Source organism: Sminthopsis crassicaudata, chromosome 4 (genome assembly GCF_048593235.1).
Source record: "Sminthopsis crassicaudata isolate SCR6 chromosome 4, ASM4859323v1, whole genome shotgun sequence".
Lineage (NCBI taxonomy): Eukaryota > Metazoa > Chordata > Mammalia > Dasyuromorphia > Dasyuridae > Sminthopsis > Sminthopsis crassicaudata.
This window is the reverse complement of record NC_133620.1, coordinates 302,450,580-302,468,110: the sequence shown is the minus strand read 5'-3', so window position 1 is coordinate 302,468,110 and position 17,531 is coordinate 302,450,580. Positions and strand designations below refer to the sequence as shown.

Sequence of the window (17,531 nt, the reverse complement as noted above, 5' to 3'; positions counted from 1 at the left end):
TAGAGGCACAGGGCTATAGAAGAGGGCTATTGTTTCTTTTTTTTAATTTCTCAGAACAAAATAATTATTTATGTTGGGGTCTACCAGTGCTGGGATCAAGGAAATAGACTGAGTTGTCACTGGATCTCCAGTTTTTCTCCCTAATTTGGTTATTGAGGAAAGCCAGTCCCAAAAAGGAGAAATGAGGAAGTGGCTGGAAAGAGTGAAATCATAGAGAGAATACAAATCTACATAAAGGTGGTGTGTGTGTGTGTGTGTGTGTGTGTGTGTGTGTGTGTGTGTGTGTGTGTATTAATACACTTATAACATATATAATAGGGATTCTGATTTCAAACAGCTCACCCATACATGCTTAGATAAATATAATAAAACAGTCCTCTCATTTTACAGATAAGCTGAGGTCCAGGAAAGTGAATGCACGTGGTCAAGTTCACATCTGTAGTAAACTCTATAGTAGACTATGAAAGGATCCCCATCTTTCCTCTGCCTTAAACTATTCCGCAGGATGACAGAAGACCAGAGAGATGCCAGTACTTATAGGTGGTCCTAGAGGAACCCGGAAATTCGCGGTGGCCGGGCGCGCGGTCCCGCCTCTTCGGCCTGTACACTTCCTGTCCATTGTTCTCAGCTGGGGCTTTCCTGTGTGCCCTGAGCTTCTTGGTCCCAGAGAGAAGCAACAGACACCGCTATCTTGAATCGCTGAGAGGTGGAAACCCAGCTCGGGAGCGACCAAGGCCTGTGAGTCTGAGCTCGGGGGATGGAAACGGCAGCACCCTGGGGAGGGGCCGCGCCCAGCTTCCTATCGGGGATGGACGAGGCCCGGGGCTGCTGGGTTGGGACTGGGGCTGGAGCCAGAGTTGGGCTGAGGGATGCGGCATATGGATGGGGAACGAGATAAGGAATAAGGTTTAGGAAGACGGGATGCTTGGAGTCTGCAGGAGGTGGGGTGAGGACTGGCGGGGGAACGTCTTAGCGCCAAGGAACAAGCAGCTGCTGGGAACGCAGGCGGAGAATGAAGGAGCTGGGGCCGAGCGCGAGGTCAGGTTCCCGGAGGTGGGAGCTGGAAAGAGACAGGTGAATGTGGGGAATGGAGATGGGGACTGAACAGTGCTTAAAAACTGGAGATCTGGGATTAAAGATCCACGGAAAAGTTGGAAAGCTTCCAAAATTTATTTATTTATTTATTTATTTTTTAATTAATAATTTTTTATTATATATATATATTTATAATATTATCCCTTGTATTCATTTTTCCAAATTACACCCCCTCCCTCTATTCCCTCCCCCCGATGACAGGCAAGCCCATACATTTTACATGTGTTACAATATAGTCTAGATACAATACATGTGTGTAAATATCATTTTCTTGTTGCACAATAAACTTTAGATTCCGAAGGTACATGCAACCTGGGCAGACAGATATTAGTGCTAACAATTTACATTCACTTCCCAGTGTTTCTTCTCTGGGTGTAGCTACCTCTGTCCATCATTGATCAACTGGAAGTGAGTTGGATCTTCTTTATGTTGAAGATTTCCACTTCCATCAGAATACATCCTCATACAGTATTGTTGTTGAAGTGTACAGTGATCTTCTGGTTCTGCTCATTTCACTCAGCATCAGTTGATTTAAGTCTCTCCAGGCCTCTCTGTATTCCTCCTGCTGGTCATTTCTTACAGAGCAATAATATTCCATAACCTTCATATACCACAATTTACCCAACCATTCTCCAATTGATGGACATCCATTCATCTTCCAGTTTCTAGCTACAACAAAAAGAGCTGCCACAAACGTTTTGGCACATATATGTCTCTTTCCGCTCTTTATCATTTCTTTGGGATATAAGCCCAATAACAGCAATGCTGGGTAAAGGGTATGCACAGTTTGATAGCTTTTTGGGCATAATTCCAGATTGCTCTCCAGAATGGCTGGATTCTTTCACAACTCCACCAACAATGCATCAGTGTCCCAGTTTCCCCACATCCCCTCCAACATTCATCATTATTTGTTCCTGTCATCTTAGCCAATCTGACAGGTGTGTAGTGGTATCTCAGAGTTGTCTTAATTTGCATTTCTCTGATTAGTAGTGATTTGGAACACTCTTTCATGTGAGTGGAAATAGTTTCAATTTCTTCCTCTGAGAATTGTCTGTTCATATCCTTTGACCATTTATCAATTGGAGAATGGTTCGGTTTCTTATAAATTAGGGTCAGTTCTCTATATATTTTGGAAATGAGACCTTTGTCAGAACCTTTGTTTTTAAAAATATTTTCCCAATTTGTTACTTCCCTTCTAATCTTGTTTGCATTAGTATTGTTTGTACAGAAACTTTTTAGTTTGATGTAATCAAAATCTTCTATTTTGTGATCAATAATGATCTCTAGTTCTCCTCTGGTCATAAATTCCTTCCTCCTCCACAAGTCTGAGAGGTAGATTATCCTCTGTTCCTCTAATCTATTTATTATCTCCCTCTTTATGCCTAAATCGTGGACCCATTTTGATCTTATCTTGGTATATGGTGTTAAGTGTGGATCCATATCTAATTTCTGCCATACTAATTTCCAGTTTTCCCAACAGTTTCTTCCGAATAATGAATTTTTATCCCTAATGTTGGTATCTTTGGGTTTGTCAAAGATTAGATTGCTATAGATGTACCCTTTTTTGTCCTTTGTATCTAATCTGTTCCACTGATCTACCGTTCTATTTCTTAGCCAGTACCAAATGGTTTTGGTGACTGCTGCTATATAATATAGCTTTAGTTCAGGTACACTTAGACCACCTTCCTCTGAGTTTTTTTTCATTAGTTCCCTTGCAATTCTCGACCTTTTATTCTTCCATATGAATTTTGTTGTTATTTTTTCTAGGTCATTGAAATAGTTTCTTGGGAGTCTGATTGGTATAGCACTAAATAAATAGATTAGTTTGGGGAGTATTGTCATCTTTATTATATTCGCTCAGCCTATCCAAAAGCACTGAATGTCTTTCCAATTATTTAAATCTGACTTTATTTTTGTGGCAAGTGTTTTGTAATTTTTCTCATATAATTCCTGACTTTTCTTTGGTAGATGGATTCCCAAATACTTTATACTCTCAACATTTGTTTGGAATGGAATTTCTCTTTGTATCTCTTGCTGTTGCATTTTGTTAGTGATATATAAAAATGCTGAGGATTTATGTGGATTTATTTTGTATCCTGCCACTTTGCTAAAATTCTGAATTATTTCTAGTAGCTTTTTAGCAGAGTCTTTGGGGTTCTCTAAGTATACCATCATGTCATCTGCAAAAAGTGATAGTTTAATTTCCTCATTTCCTTCTCTAATTCCTTGAATCTCTTTCTTGGCTCTTATTGCCGAGGCTAGCGTTTCTAGTACTATATTGAATAGTAATGGTGATAGTGGGCAACCTTGTTTCACTCCTGATCTTACTGGGAAAGGTTGCAGTTTATTTCTATTGCATATTATGCTTACTGACGGTCTTAAATATATGCTCCTGATTATTCTAAGGAATAGTCCATTTATTCCTATACTCTCAAGAGTTTTTAGTAGGAATGGATGTTGGATTTTGTCAAATGCTTTTTCTGCATCTATTGAGATGATCATATGGTTCTTATTAATTGGATTATTAATATGGTCAATTATACTAATAGTTTTCCTAATATTAAACCAGCCCTGCATTCCTGGAATAAATCCTACTTGATCATAGTGTATTATCTTGGAGATGATTTTCTGAAGTCTTTTTGCTAATATCTTATTTAAGATTTTAGCATCAATATTCATTAAGGAAATTGGTCTATAATTTTCTTTCTCAGTTTTCGATCTACCTGGTGTAGGTTTCAGTACCATGTCTGTGTCATAAAAGGAGTTTGGTAGGACTCCTTCATCCCCTATTTTTTCAAATAATTTATATAACATTGGGGCTAATTGTTCTTTAAATGTTTGGTAGAATTCACATGTGAATCCATCTGGCCCTGGGGATTTTTTCCTGGGGAGTTGATTAATAGCTTGTTCTATTTCTTTTTCTGAAATGGGACTATTTAAGCAATTTATCTCCTCCTCTGTTAATCTAGGGAGCCTATATTTTTGGAGGAAGTCATCCATTTCACTTAAGTTATCAAATTTATTGGCATAAAGTTGGGCAAAGTAACTCATTATTTCTCTAATTTCCTCTTCATTGGTGGAAAGATCCCCCTTTTCATTTGTAAGACTATCAATTTGATTTTCCTCTTTCTTTTTTTTTGATCAAATTTACCAAAGGTTTATCTATTTTATTGGCTTTTTCATAAAACCAACTCTTGGTTTTATTTATTAATTCAATAGTTTTTTTATTTTCAATATTATTGATTTCTCCTTTTAATTTTTGTATGTCAAGTTTAATTTTTGGTTGGGGGTTTATAATTTGGTCTTTTTCTAGCCTTTTAAGTTGTAAGCCCAATTCGTTAATCTTCTCTTTCTCTATTTTCTTCAAATAAGCCTCTAAAGATATAAAATTTCCCCTTATTACTGCTTTAGCCGCATCCCAAAGATTTTGGTATGATGTCTCATCATTGTCATTATCTTGGGTGAAATTGTTAATTGTTTCTATAATTTGCTCTTTCACCCAGTCATTCTTTAAGATGAGATAATTCAGTTTCCAATTACTTTTTGGTCTATTTACCCCTAACTTTTTATTGAATATAGCTTTTATTGCATTGTGATCTGAGAAGAAGGCATTTATTATTTCTGCCTTCCTACATTTAATTTTGAGATCTTTATGTCCTAATATATGGTCAATTTTTGTATAGGATCCATGAACTGCTGAGAAGAAAGTATATTCTTTTCTATTGCCATTCAGTTTTCTCCAAAGGTCTATCATACCTAGTTTTTCTAATGTTCTATTTACTTTTTAAATTTCTTTCTTGTTTGTTTTGTGGTTTGATTTGTCTACATCTGAGAGTGCAAGGTTGAGATCTCCCACTATTATAGTTTTACTGTCTATTTCTTCTTGCAACTCTCTTAACTTTTCCTTTAGAAAGTTAGATGCTATACCACTTGGTGCATATATGTTTAGTATCGATATGGTTTCATTATTTATGCTACCTTTCAGCAGGATATAGTTTCCTTCCTTATCTCTTTTAATTAGATCAACTTCTGCTTTTGCTTGATCTGAGATAAGGATAGCTACCCCTGCTTTTTTGGCTTTACCTGAAGCATAATAGGCTTTGTTCCAACCTTTTACCTTTACTCTGTATGTATTTCCCTAGTTTCCAAAATTTAAGGATTTATGGGAAACAGTCGATAGGTTTTCACTCAAGATAATTAGGGCCTGAAAGAAGAGTTAGAGGCTGGATGTTTGGGACCGTAAGTAAAGTGGCCTGGGGAAGTAAGATATTACTTTATACTCTCGTCTGCTATGTATATTCCTTCTACCTGTGATATATTTTTTAAGAATTACAGGTACCTTCTTATGCCCAGGGTTAAACAGTTTAATTCCACTGAATTCATTGTTTTCTTTACCCTTTTTACCTTTTGGGGGCTTCTCTTAGGTCTTGATATTGGAGATGAAATTTTTTGTACAATTCTGTTCACCTTATGAAAGTTTAAAAACCTATTTCGTTGAATGACAGTTTTTTTCCCTTGCAGTATTATGCTTAATTTTGCTGGGTGGGTGATTCTTGGTCATAGACCTAGCTTCTCTCCCTTCTAAAATATATTCCTTGATTCTGATCCTTTAATGTTGCAGCTGCCCTGGATTGTGACTCCCCAATAATTGAATTGTTTCTTTCTGGCCAGTTCAGTATTTTCTCCTTGAACTGATAGTTCTCTAATTTGACTATAATTAATGTTCCTTAAGATTCTTATTTTGGAATCTCTTTCTTGAGGTGATTGGTAGATTTTTCAATGCCTACTTTACCTTCCAGTTCTAAGATATCAGGGCAGTTTTCCTTGATAGTCAATTGTTTTTGACCTAGAGGTATTTTATATTTTCTTCTATTTTTTTCATTCTGTTAACTGATTCTTACAGTCTCATATTTCTGCTTGCCCAATTCTAACTTATACTTTTGAGGGAGTTGTTTTCACTGGATTTTTGTATCTTCTTTTCCGCTTGGCCAGTTCTACTTTTTAAGCAGTTATTTTTTTCCAAACTTTTTTTTTTTCATAATTATCTTATATGATTCTCATTTCTTTTCCCAACTTTTTTTCTATCTTATATGAGTTTTAAGTTCTTTTTTGAGTTCTTCCATAAGTTCTAGTTTTCCCTTTGGTGCTTTAACGTTGTTGTCCTCTTCTGAGTTTTTTTTGATCTTCCCTAACACCATAAGTTTCCATGGTCAGGTTCTATGTTATTTTGGGGGGGGGGTACTTTTTCCATTCTTTTAAATTTGTATTGTGTTCTTGGGGTGGAAGGGGCACTGTCTCAGGCTTCTTGTGCCAGTATACAAGCCCTAAATACTTGGTACTGTACTGCATGCTGAGAGGTTGGTGGGATGTTTGTCTGCAAAACTAAACTGAATTGTGAGATGGTCTGGCCTCTGCCCATTTGCCCAGGGTTATGGAGCTGGGTTATGGTGCTTGGTGGTTGCCTGTTTGCTTAGGCACTTGTAGGGTTGGAGCTACCTATTTGCTCAGCACTGTACTGATGTATGTGGAGGTCTGGCCAATAGAGGATACTTGTTTGCCCAGAGCTAGCATTTGTTCCAAATTCTTAAAAAACAAACAAAAAAACCCTCTCACCTTCTATATTATTCTTAAATCCTGTTAATTCTGGCAGTTTTGTTGACTTTATAGTGTGCTTCTCTGCACTCTAATTTACTCTTTGGTTCTAAATATATTATATCCATTTCAAAGGAAAGGAGATTGTGCAGTGGGACAGTTGTCTGGAAAGATATAGGAATGTGTGACAACTTATATAAGTCCTTTTGAATCCTGGGAGTGGCTTTCACTGCAGAGAATTTCAAGGGAATTGATATCTTTAGTTAGAGAGATCTCACTGGGGTAGATGGAAAGATATTAGCACTGTATGGGTAGTGATTTACCCTACTAACCTACTAAGGCTAAGGGGGATGCTAAAAACAGGTGAAGTAAGAGGTTGTAGTCTCTAATGAGCACCGACTGATCCATATCCAGCCTTCCCTTTTTAGAAGCAAATAGAAGGAGCTCCACCTTTCTGAGCATCCTATTTTTGGGATGTTTCTGGCTAGATTCTTTTCAAATGCAATTCAAGTTGGATGCTACTTTGAGTTATGTATTTCTCGTCTCCATGAATTCTCTCTTTTGTGGAGGCCCTTTCTGTACAAAATAAGTTTACCTTCATCATTAGCCCTTAATTGCTAAGACATTGGTGATAACTTTACCACTTTGCCCTTGATGAAAGATACATTTTAAAGACAAAGAGAAGTAAACAAACAAATGATCTAAGCTATGGCAAATTTCCCTTACATTGATTAAGGGTGATATTAAGTGCCCAAACCACCAGAAATGAGAAGATACTTACATTATTCCAGGAGCCAAAAACTTTTGAGATGGCATTCTACATATCAGGAGAAGAATGTGGACAACTGGATCCCACCCAGAAGAACTACTACCAAGATATTCTGCATAAGAATTATGGTAATAGAATTTCTCCAGATCAAAATTTCTACTTAGATTCTAACTTTACATACATGATTGTCTTTAGGAACTGGAAGGAAAAAGAATGGGCAATTATTTTGTAAAACTTTCCCCTTCTTTCTCCCTCTTCTCATTTCATTTTCCTTTTTTTGTGTCTTAGGTAGACTAACTTATTAACTAACTAACTAACTAACTTATTAACACTAATTGTGTTAATAAAACTGAAATTATCTCTTTGGGTGCCATTTTACTTACTGCTAAGATAGTTTTTTGAACCTTAAGTTTTGCAATTGGATTTAAATAACTAAAAATATAACTGAGAACATCTGTACCTAGGACAAAAAAATAGGAAAAGCACTTTAGGTGTTGAAGTGGAGGAGTTGAGACGAGACAGACTTGGGGACACTATTTTGAGGAGAGCCATGTTCATCTTGTATCTATCAGACTAACATCATTTATTAAGTATAAGTACTTACTATATGCAAACCTCTGTGGTAGATGGTGGGAATCAAAAAAAAAAAAAGTTTCCACTGCTGAGGAGTTTACATTTCTATTGGAGAGTGTATATGTGTATATGTAGATACATGAATGCACACACAAACATACATAAGTACACATATATAGTATAGCATGACCTGTTAGAGAACCTATCCTGAAGCCAAAAAGATCTGGCATCATGTTTTAGCTATGTGATTCTGGGCAAATTGCTTAACTATTTAATTTTTAATTTTTAAAATTTTTAATTTGTGTTTTCTGCAGGAAGCTCAATCCCCTAAACTGCTAGCGTTTTTCTCTCACTAAGTACCTTTGTGTATTATTTTCATGTTGTCATTAAAATGTGAACTTTGTGAGGGCAGGGAATGTTTGAATCAACAGTTTTTAGCACAATGTTTGGCACATCATAATAAATGAATATTGATTGCTTGATTGACAATCAACTTGAGTAGTAAGGAATAAGAAGTGGCATCTCTAAGCCTTGAAAGAAATTAGATTCTGTGCATGGGAGAGAGACAAATTCAGGAAACAGCAAATGCGCTAAACTGCAGAGTATATGAAAGGTAATAATGTGAAAGAAGCCTGAAAAGTGGGCTGGCTTTTATATATAGATATATATATCTTATATATATATATAGATTTTTTATATATATATATATATATTTTATATATAGATATATATATCTTATCCTTTTTATATATAAAAGACCCTTTATATAAGGGTCTTTTAAACCTAGACAGTTTTGAAGATTTTTTTAGTAAATTTATTCCTTGAAAGTTCTTTGGCAACTATATGGAGATGTTTAGTAGAGAGAGGACAAACTAGAAGTTGGATGTCCAGTTAAACAATGAGAAGAGGTGATAGATGCAAGAAATGATTTCTGAAGTTAGAATCTACAAGACTTGGCAGCTGATTGGGTATAGTTGTTGATGAAAAAGAAAGAGTCAAAAATAACACCAAGATTAGGAAGTAAGATGACTGGAAGGATGATGGTGCCTGTGGTGGAGGAATAGATTTGGGGGAAGACAATGAGTTCTATTTTGGGGGCATGTTAAGTTTGAGATTCCTACAATACATCCAGTTGGAGATGTCAACAAGCATTTGATAATGGAAAGGGTTTAGAATGGATTTACATATTTGAAAATGACAATCAAAGAAATAATTGAATCAGTAGGAGTTGATAAAATCACTAAGGTCAAAGGTGAGAAGAGGGACAGAAAAGAGTCATGAGGGACACATAATCCAAAGATCGGAGAAGCAGTGATCAAAGAGAAAGAGAACTAGCAATTAGCTATATCCCAGAAATAGTAAGTATAAAAAGTAAGATTTGAACCAAGCTGCTCAGATTCTATACAGTTGCTTCATGAAATATTCATGTGCAGTTAAAAAACAATATGAATACAGAGAAGTAGTGTTACATAAATTAGGAATGAGAACATCCAGGAGGAGGTAACCAATAGTATCAAAAACTTCACATTTATCATTGGTAACTTTGGAGAGTGTGAGTTTGAATAGAAAGAAAATGGATAAAAGTAATGTAGACAGTTTTTCCTAAGATTGTATGTGTGTGTGTGTGTGTGTGTGTGTGTGTCTATACACACATACAGTGTAGCATGATAGAGTAAATTAGAAAGCTTGCTTTGAAGCTGGAAAAACTCAGGGTTAAGTCCTATCCCTGAAATGGCTATCTATGTGATCCTATTTATAAAAAGTAGTAGTAGTGTTATAAAAAATCTGAGCTGAGTATTAGGCCATGTGTAAATAGGGATAGGATGTGTGTGGAAGAGTGCCAATTGTGCTTTTCCACATGTCTAATCCTTTCTTTTCCTTAGAAAATTCATCTTTTTAAAAAATTTGTTATCCTTTGTTTTTATATCCTATATTTTCAAATTTTTCCTTTTAATTTCCAGAGAGTTATCAAGAAGGCAGGGGGAGGGGGGAAGTTTCACCAAAACTAATCAAGATTTCAAAAGTCCATTATTAGTATTCCACATATATAATTCCCTATTTCTTCTGTATAAAATCAGAGTTGAGAGACACAAAATGCAATTTCAATATTTTTGTTGCTTTTCTTTCAGTTTACATTATCTCTACATTTACATTTATATCATTGAATGATGTATTCTCTGTATTCATCATATTCCTTATATCTTATAGCCCAGTAGTGCTCCATTAGGTAACTCTGTATAGTGGAAAGAAATTACTCTGAAATCAGAGCAGCTTGGTCCAGATCTTACCTTTTATGTTTAGTTTTCTACTTTGGGAAATTATCTCTTTAGTTTCCACATCTTTTAAGTTAAGGGGCTGAAAGAATTGAAACGTGAAAGAAGTTAGAAAAAGCAAGATTTGGTAACAGATTATGTAGAGGGAGAACAAAGAGTCAAAAGTAATGCTAAAATTACAAATCTGGGAGGCTAGAATGATAATGGTGCTTTCAACAGAAATAGTGGTTTAAAATTGGGGAGGAGAGGGAATGATAATTTTTGGGCATAATGGAGTTTGAAACATCTCCAGGATATCCGATTGGAAATGTCTAATAGGCAACTATGTGAAATTAAAGTGTAGGGGAAAGGCTGGGACTAATGTCATTGGAAAAAAGAGAGCCTAGGATAGAATGTTGAGTGGTGTAATATGAATGATAAACTAACAAAGCAGATACAGGTAAGAAACCATTCACAGATTAGCCTCAATTTATCTTGTTCACCTTGGGTAATGGCACATTCTTCTCTCCCTTATATTAAAATTTTAGCAAACAAGTCTTCTCTAGTTCTTTTCACAAGATGCTTCCTCCTGAGACTGAATTTGCATTTGCCATCTTCATGCCTGGAATATACTTACTTCCTCCTCATCTCCATCGCTCTTCTTTCAAGATGATATTCAAGCACCACCTTCAAAGAAATAAGTTTTTCCTGATTCCTTCAACTACTAGTGGCATTCTTTCCAGACTACCTTGTATTTACATACTTAGCATATGGCTATATTTGGGAAATGATGTTAAAGATCAGAGTTGAAAAAGAACATAAAAGTTAACTAGTCAACAATTATTAAGTGCCTACATGTTCTCATTAAGATAATAGTACATATATGTATGAAAAGATAAGAAATATACAAAGTATATAAATACAAGGTAGTCTAGAAAGAATGCCACTTGTGTGGCAAAGAACAAGAAAAAAAGCATATGGCCACATTTGGGAAATGATATTAAAGATCAGAATTGAAAAAGAACATAGAAGTCAACTGGTCAACAAGTATTGATTAAGTGCTTACTATGTTCTCATTAGGATAATAATAATACATATAGAATAAATATAAAGAGAAGAAATATACATTTTTTCTTATTCTTTGTTAATATAAGAAATATTGCTATAAATATTTTGGTATATATGAGGCATTTCTTTTTATCACTTAATTTTTTGGGGGCAATGTCTAGCAGTAGAATCAGTAAGTTAAAGGGTATATAAATTTTCATCAGTTTCTTAGTACAACTGCTTTCTATAAATTCAAGCTCCACCATCATTGAATTAGATATCTTATCTATCGTCATCTTTCCCAATTTGTAAAAAGTATTTTAATTTGGGTGAACTAGAGCATTCTTTCATATGGTTAATAGTTTCCAGTTCTTTTGAGATTTCAAACCTTCCTTTTTCACACTGATATTGTGAGGCCAACAGGCCCTAAGACTTAATGATTTCAATCTCAACATAGTTAAGGGGTGGAATTTTAATGGCAATTTACTCAGGTGAGTAAAATATCCCTCTTCCACTTCAATTTATGCACAGGCAGGTATTGGGGTTCATCCATTCAATAGGCTTCTCTTTCCCAAATCCTTTAGTCTCCAATCTACTACAGGTGTAATTGAGGAGAAACCTGACTTTATTCAGATCTACCACTTGGCAGAGTAACTTCCCTTTCCCCATTTAGAGTTTGGGAACTACATTGTATCCCTTCCTGTGCCCCATTCTTAAACTCAGTTTGAATGAGAGATATATAAGGTGAGAGTAATATTTAATTGCAGGAAAAATAGGCAGCTGGCTTAAATCTCCCTAGACCCTGGTGAAGGGATAATCCCAGTTAGATAGATGACAGTGGTTGAACAGTGTTCATCAGAGGAACCCAAAGTATTACTATTGAACTCTTCCCTTCTCTTCTCCCTTGTTGAAGCCCAATATCAGTACTTCTGGACCTAGAATATTGCTTTGCTTTAGTGTAGTTTAGATTTAAGTACATGTTTCAAAAGGCTGTGAATGTGAAAATGAACAGGCTTTTATTTATTTATTTATTTATTTTTTGCTGAGGCAATTGGGGTTAAGTGACTTGCCCAAGGTTACACAGCTAGGAAGTGTTCTGAGGTCAGATTTCAACTCAGGTCCTCCTGACTTCAGGGCTGGTGCTCTATCCACTGTGCCACCTAGCTGCCCCATGAATAGGATCTTAATAACCTTAGCAGCAACTCTGAGCAATCCTTGATCTTCCCTTCCAATTATGGGTTCATAATTTTCCTCCAAGAAGTCTTCCCTAATTAGCTCCCCTTTGTTCATGTCAATTCACTAAAATATTTCATGTGCCAGGCACTTCTAAGTGATAAGTATAACTCATAGTCCCCACTCTTCAGGAGCTATTGAAGAAAATGTACACAAGAAACTTGAATAACAATACAAGTGGTGCAATGGTTAAGAGCAATGGAAACAGGAATAGCTGGATTCAAATCAGGCTTTGGACACTACCTACTTGACTTTTAGGCAAGATTTTTAGATAAAGATTTTGGTATGCACTATTATGAACTGGGAATGTAACATGTCATTACTTTGACAGCTATTTTACCTTCCTGATTATGTCTTAGAATATATTTGCATTCACTAAAACATAAACCAGCTTCATTATAAGGAAATAACTAAGCACAAAAGAGATTTTATACCATGTCTTAAAACTTGTTGAAGCAAATAATCTCAAAGTTAAAATTAGCATAATTCCCTTGGTCATTTTCTTCACCCTTAACCATACTCTTGTTACCCAATTTCAGCAGAGTGACTTTAGTTGATTTCTTTTCCCATTTCTCCAGGTTCTCCAGCAAGAAGTTCCAAAAATGAAAGAATCTTCCAGATTAGCAGAATCTGACATAGGTTAGAACTCAGCATCTGTTTCATCACTGGGGTAGACTTGATGGTGAGACCAAAGAGCCTAAGTTGGAAGAACAATTTAAGATCCCACCAATGGAAGGAAAAATGGGTAAATCCAACACCCCAACAAAGGGCCAAGGAAAATTAAAAGGCCATGAGAGAACTGATACAGAGGAAAAACCTTTTAAGTGCCTGGACTGTGGAAAATGCTTTGGCAGAAGTACTCATCTCAGTCTCCATCGGAGAACCCACACTGGTGAAAAGCCCTATAAATGTGGGGATTGTGGTCGTTGTTTCAGTGATGGTTCTGCCCTCATCCGCCATCAGCGGATACACACAGGTGAAAGGCCCTATAAGTGTAAAGAGTGTGGAAAATGCTTTGGCCGCAGCTCTCATCTGGAGCTGCACCAGCGGACCCATCTTGGAGAAAAGCCCTACAAGTGCCCTGAGTGTGGGAAGGGATTCCGGGATAGCTCAGGGTTAGCCAGACACCAGGGCATCCATACAGGTGCCAGTCCCTACAAATGTGGTATATGTGGCAAGAGCTTTAATGACAGCTCAGCCTTCATCCGCCACCAGCGCATCCATACGGGTGAAAAGCCCTATGTGTGTGTGGAGTGTGGCAAGAGTTTTAGTGACAGTTCTAACTTCCGTACACACCAGAAGTCTCATTGGGAAGAAAAGCCCTTCAAGTGCACAGCTTGTACAAAGAGCTATGTGCGCAGGTCAGACCTTGTCATACACCAGAGGACGCACACTGGTGAGAAGCCTTACCAGTGCAGTGACTGTGGCAAGAGCTTCAACCAGAGGTCTGGCCTTATCATCCACCAGACCACTCACACAGGAGAAAAACCATTCAGCTGCAGCAAATGTGGAAAGAGCTTTGGGCACCACTCCTACCTCCTGAAGCATCAAAGATCTCATTTTAGAGAGTTTCTAGAGAAACCCCTAGAATAAAGAGACATGCCCTTTATTCTTACCAAGTGACCCTACTATAGACTATCAGTGGAACAGAAGATAAGCCATTCGTGCACCTCGCCAGATCAGTAGCATCCATTTAGGATTAGGGTTAAATAGGATGGGGGTGAAGCATGTGAGTGCTGAACTCTTGACCTCAGCCTTACCAGCACCAGTGAGGCAGATCAGCCTTTACCTCATTTATTACCTTATTTGCTCTTTCCATCCAAGTATATGAGAAACTGATACCCCGAGAAGAAGCTGGCTAAGACTATGAGAGTTAGGCCAGAGGAGCCAAGACCTATCTAGCTTAGGTGAGGCTCATTAACATTATCTTTCCTTATATTAGAAAACAATTTTTTAAAAATAAATTTAATTTGAAAAGCATAGTCCAGGATGACTTCTTGCCAGAAGCCCTCTGAAATAAATATTTTAATCGCTTTACAGAAAAAGTCAGAGGACCATAAAAGCAGTTAAATGTTTTCTAATACAAATGCATAGAGATACATTTCATATATATGTAGTGCTCTTATGCTATATCACTTGGAATTATTAAAATTATTCTCTGGTTTCATGCCCTATATCTTGTGTAATGAATTTTTCAAAGAAGCCCAAGCCAAACCCTTTTATTCCAGGTCACTAAGAATTTCTATGTACAAGCTTTATGAATTAAATATGGTCTAATCTCCTTTTATAAGTAAGGAACTGGAGAGAAGTAAATCGATTTACTCAATGTCATACAGGAACGTATGTGCAGACTCAAATGTGAACCCAGATCTTGATTTTCTTGTTAAAATAATTACTACTTTGACAGAAAGTCAAGTAAGGTAGTCCGTCAGTTGGGGAATTGCTAAAAAAAAAAAGTTACAGTAGGCGAATACTATACTTAGCATAAGAAATGTTGAAAGGAAGTTTTAGGGAAACCTGAAAAGACTTTTCGGAAGTGATACAAAATGAGCAGAACTAATAACAGTTTATATAACAAGACTGAAGGCAACTTTCAAAGACCACTATTGATTGACTCTAGTCAATAACCAAGCATGATTCCAGAGAAATGGTAATAAAGTTTGCTATTCCAGGAAGTGGTGATACTCAAAATGCAGAATACTTTTTTTTTTTTTTAAGACATGGACAATGTGGGGTCTTGTTTTGTTTGACTATGCATGTCTTCATTTGCCTTTCCCCCACTCCTGCCCCAAAGAGAAGAAACATCAGGTGGAAGAGAATGTAAATAAATGCTTCCAAATTTCTTAACGAAATAAAATAAGTTACCCAAAAGTAGTTTTGCAAACTCTTAATTTCCCAACAAACAGCCTTTCCCTTTCTTTCCTGTTATTCCTCTCTATACATTCTTTTGGGACCCAGGATCCCCAATAACAGTGGGTCTGTTTTTTTCATAATGGTAGAACCCTTCTAGTAAAGTCTTCTAAAATTATTTTTAATGCCTTTTAATAAATAGTATAAAATTCACTGGAAAATTTAGGTTGTTTCATTCTTTATAGCACAGTGAAATACTATCCTAATAGGAATTAGCCTAAGCATTGGGAAAAGACCAGATAAGAGTTGGGGAAGCTATATCCTTTAGGACAGTCAGAAATTTAGACCTAGAATCTTAAAAGTACTCTGTTGAAAGTGAAACTTATCAATTTAAGAATATAAGAATTTCTAAAGATTTATGACTGAACAACATTGCTCAGATGATGTAGACTGGGGCTAAAGTGAAATAAGAGCACAAGAGCTTTATGTTTTCCTGGACTCTTCACCTCTTAAGAAAGTATTATAGAGAGATTAGGTTTTTATGAGCTTTTGTTTTATTACCATTTTTTTTATTTTAAGCTCAGGAGGTTTTTATATATTAAGTTGGGTTTTTTTTTATTTTGTGCTGAAGCAGCTATCCTAAACCTGCAAACTACTATATTCAAGTAACTTTCTAGAAAGGATCTTAATCCTTTTAGTGATAGACCCTCGATATGCATTGTATTTTATACTTAAGCTTTATAAAAGATTTTCCCTGTAGACCTATTATGAAGTAGGGATATGAACCAAGAAAAGCCTGAACACTTTTAATGGGGGAATCAAACTCTTCCCAGATAAAAGCCTGAGGTGAGCTCAGGCCGTGGGATAGGAATATGTAAAGACAGACTTTACACTGGAAAGAGACATATATTTAATTAGGACTTTTTATTATATTACTTATAGACTACCACCTCCTCTTGCAAGTTGCTTGAGAGGTTAAGAACAGGATCACACAATCAGGTATTAAGAGGTAGGACACATAGTAAATGCTGTACTAGTATTCCAAAAGATCACAAGATTTCTAGCAAGTAAAGTAGACATGAAAAGATGGAGAGTCAAACAAGATAAGCAGGCATGTTTATATCAGAGGGAATATCCACATCACTGAGATCACAAGTTCATCAGAATATACAGGGTTTCTCATGTACAGTATATTGTAACTCTTCTTGAAAAAAGTATGACATGGGAAACTTTGAGTGTTCTTTTAAGCATTTGGCTGCTTTCATTTCTTGATCCTGAACTATATTTTCCAATATGGTTTTTATTCTTTACATTTTCTCAATTAACATTTATTTTCTTTCCCACCTCCAACTTCCTCACTTCTCAGAAAGAAAAAAAAAAAACAAATATAATATGCAAAGTCAAGAAAATTAGTCATTAGTTTGGAACATTAGTCATGTTCCAAAATTTCATATTTTATGCTTCAGCTTGAATCTTTCCCTTCCATCAGATGGATAGAAAAATCATCAGTCTTAGAGAATCTTGATTGGCCATTGTGTTTAGAATTCTTGAGTTGTCTTCACAATGTTGTTATAACTTATTCTTCTGGTTCTATCACTTCCTTCTGTCTCAGTCCATAGATATCTTACCAGGTTTATTGGAACTACTTTTTGTTATTTCTTATGGCACAACTGAATTATATTACATTCATATACTATAATTTGTTTAGCCATTTCAATTTATTGGCACTCCTTTAGTTTCAAGTTTTTTTGCCACTATAAAGAGAGCTGCTACATTTTTGAATTTATAGATCCTTTTTTTTTTTTTAATCTCTGGGAGATGGGCCCAGCAGCGATACTTCTAGGTCAAAAGGCTTACAGTTTTTTGAGGCATAGTTCCAAATTATATTTTTGAATGACTATGCCAATTCATAAGTTTCCCCAAATTTTATGTAGAAAGGGGTTAAAGTCAGAGTACTAAAGCATATTGACTTGGAAAGCTCTAAGTTCTATCCCCTGCACTAGATTACTGGCACATGAACTGTAAATGTCTTTATAAAGTTTTTTTTATATATACTCATCAAAAGCATTGTGAAGAGAGATTAGCAAGTGTTCCATGGAGTGGCATTTAACATTATTTTG

At 36.0% G+C, this 17,531-nt stretch overlaps 1 protein-coding gene across 2 annotated transcripts; it reads left to right on the top strand.

Moving 5' to 3' along the window:
- Positions 1-585: 585 nt before the first annotated feature.
- Positions 586-15,622, top strand: LOC141566849 (uncharacterized). Of its 2 annotated transcripts, XM_074311972.1 has the most exons (3): positions 586-738; positions 7,479-7,584; positions 13,140-15,622. In XM_074311972.1, the coding sequence occupies exon 3, from the start codon at positions 13,291-13,293 to the stop codon at positions 14,152-14,154; it is 864 nt and encodes a 287-aa protein (XP_074168073.1). In that variant the 5' UTR covers positions 586-738; positions 7,479-7,584; positions 13,140-13,290; the 3' UTR covers positions 14,155-15,622. The 2 variants fall into 2 exon arrangements, with proteins under 2 accessions (XP_074168073.1, XP_074168072.1); XM_074311971.1 differs by lacking the exon at positions 7,479-7,584.
- The last annotated feature ends 1,909 nt before the right edge of the window (positions 15,623-17,531 follow it).

Excerpts from the sequence above, each read along its gene's own strand:
- LOC141566849 (XM_074311971.1), top strand. The coding sequence starts at position 13,291 with ATGGAAGGAAAAATGGGTAAATCCAACACCCCAACAAAGGGCCAAGGA.